At 45.7% G+C, this 1,638-nt stretch overlaps 1 protein-coding gene across 1 annotated transcript; it reads right to left on the bottom strand.

The window, feature by feature from the left end:
- Positions 365-1,330, bottom strand: LOC107646321. The gene has a single exon (XM_016350512.1). It carries the CDS (start codon positions 1,328-1,330, stop codon positions 365-367), a length of 966 nt encoding a protein of 321 aa, XP_016205998.1.

Genomic DNA, 1,638 nt, shown 5'->3' with positions numbered 1-1,638 from the left:
ATGATATGAAGTTTTAAATTTTAAAGCTTTATAATATTTTAACATTTCTGGCTGTTATTTATTAAAGTATGTGTGTTGTTATTTTTCCTATCGTGACTAGGGAATTTTTTTTTATTTAGGCGAATTTGTTGATGGTTTAATATATTTATTCCGGTTAGTTATGGCAAATTTTTTAAGGATAGGAGAATTTAATTGGACTCTGTATATCTTTGTTGTTATGTGTAGCTCACTAGGTGTATATACAGTGTGAGACAGCAACAGAATATGCCCTTGCATGATAGGATCATCCCGTATTTAGAGAGGGCTGGATTGTACCATTTGGCCAGGCTAAACAACCAATGGTTCTGGTTGGATGAGCCACTGGTTAGTGCGTTCGTTGAGAGGTGGTGTCCTGAGACGCATACGTTCCACATGCCTTTCGGAGAATACAAAATGCCCGATAAGCATGTGGAGGTTGCCAACCACTATCGGGAGACTCTAGTGCAGCCTTGATGCCGTTGTGTCTATTGGATATCACGAGAATACCTTCCTGTGGAGTGACATGCCTTCTAAGGTTCGAAAGAAAGTACGACCAAGACTCTGCATTCTCCCCCTCCACGAGTGCAAATGCAACAGGCAAAATATTCGAGTTACCATCCTGAGCGATCGCCAACAACAATGTCCCGCCATACTTGCCATAGAGGTGTGTTCCGTCGATGCTTACGAGCGGCTTACAGTGGCGGAATGCCTCAATACACGGAGGGAATGTCCAAAACATCCGATGAAAGTAGACTCTATCTTCATCAACTTGGTCACCCACCCTAACCGGGGACGTCTTTAGTAGAGCAACGGAACCTTCCATCGTGCATGTGACCCCAAGGATCCACCGAGGCAGATCAGCATATGACTCCTCCCAATCGCCATATATTTGCGCTACTGCCTTCTGCTTCGCCAACCACACCTTCCGATAACTAGGCCGGAATCCATAAGTCGCCTCCGTTGCCTCTTGCAACACCTTGATCGACACTGACACATCAGCTCGAACCAACGGATAGATTCTCGCACAGATGACATGATAATCAAGCTGCTTGTGGTCGCTTGATATCGATGTGGCCATACACGTGTGCGGATCGTTGTACCTCCTAACTTCCCATGTGCTCTTCCTTTTCCGCATGACTATCCGAATCAACCACGTGCACCCGTTACCAAACTCCTTGCATCTCCCTTGGTATTTCAGATTGTCGGACTCCATAACCTTGTACTCAACTCCACGCCGAATACTGTAATCTTTTACACTCAACACGACTTCCTCTTTACTCTGGAAAGATTGGCCAATCTGAAATTCAGTCATAGGTGTCCCATCATGCATCCCCTGCCCATCGAATGTTGCATCTACATTCTGCTGTTAGCCGACGGCTTCCAAGTTCAAAGAAGAGAGGTGGGGAGGGTACTCTTGTGTTTCAGAACTGAAACCTCCATGGGCTGAATGTCCACCTCTTGGAATATCATCATCACTATCCCCACCAATATCGACAGGCTCCTCATCTGAATCATCGTCAAACAGTGCATTCTCAACTCGATCCGGTCCGGCATCGCATTCAAAATCAGGAACAACAGGACCAATATATGCATGAACAGCCCCAGCACGTTCGGGCTCTG

Source organism: Arachis ipaensis, chromosome B06 (genome assembly GCF_000816755.2).
Source record: "Arachis ipaensis cultivar K30076 chromosome B06, Araip1.1, whole genome shotgun sequence".
NCBI classification, from domain to species: Eukaryota; Viridiplantae; Streptophyta; class Magnoliopsida; order Fabales; family Fabaceae; genus Arachis; species Arachis ipaensis.
This window is presented reverse-complemented; position numbering and strand designations above follow the sequence as displayed.

Excerpts from the sequence above, each read along its gene's own strand:
- LOC107646321 (XM_016350512.1), bottom strand. The coding sequence starts at position 1,330 with ATGACTGAATTTCAGATTGGCCAATCTTTCCAGAGTAAAGAGGAAGTC.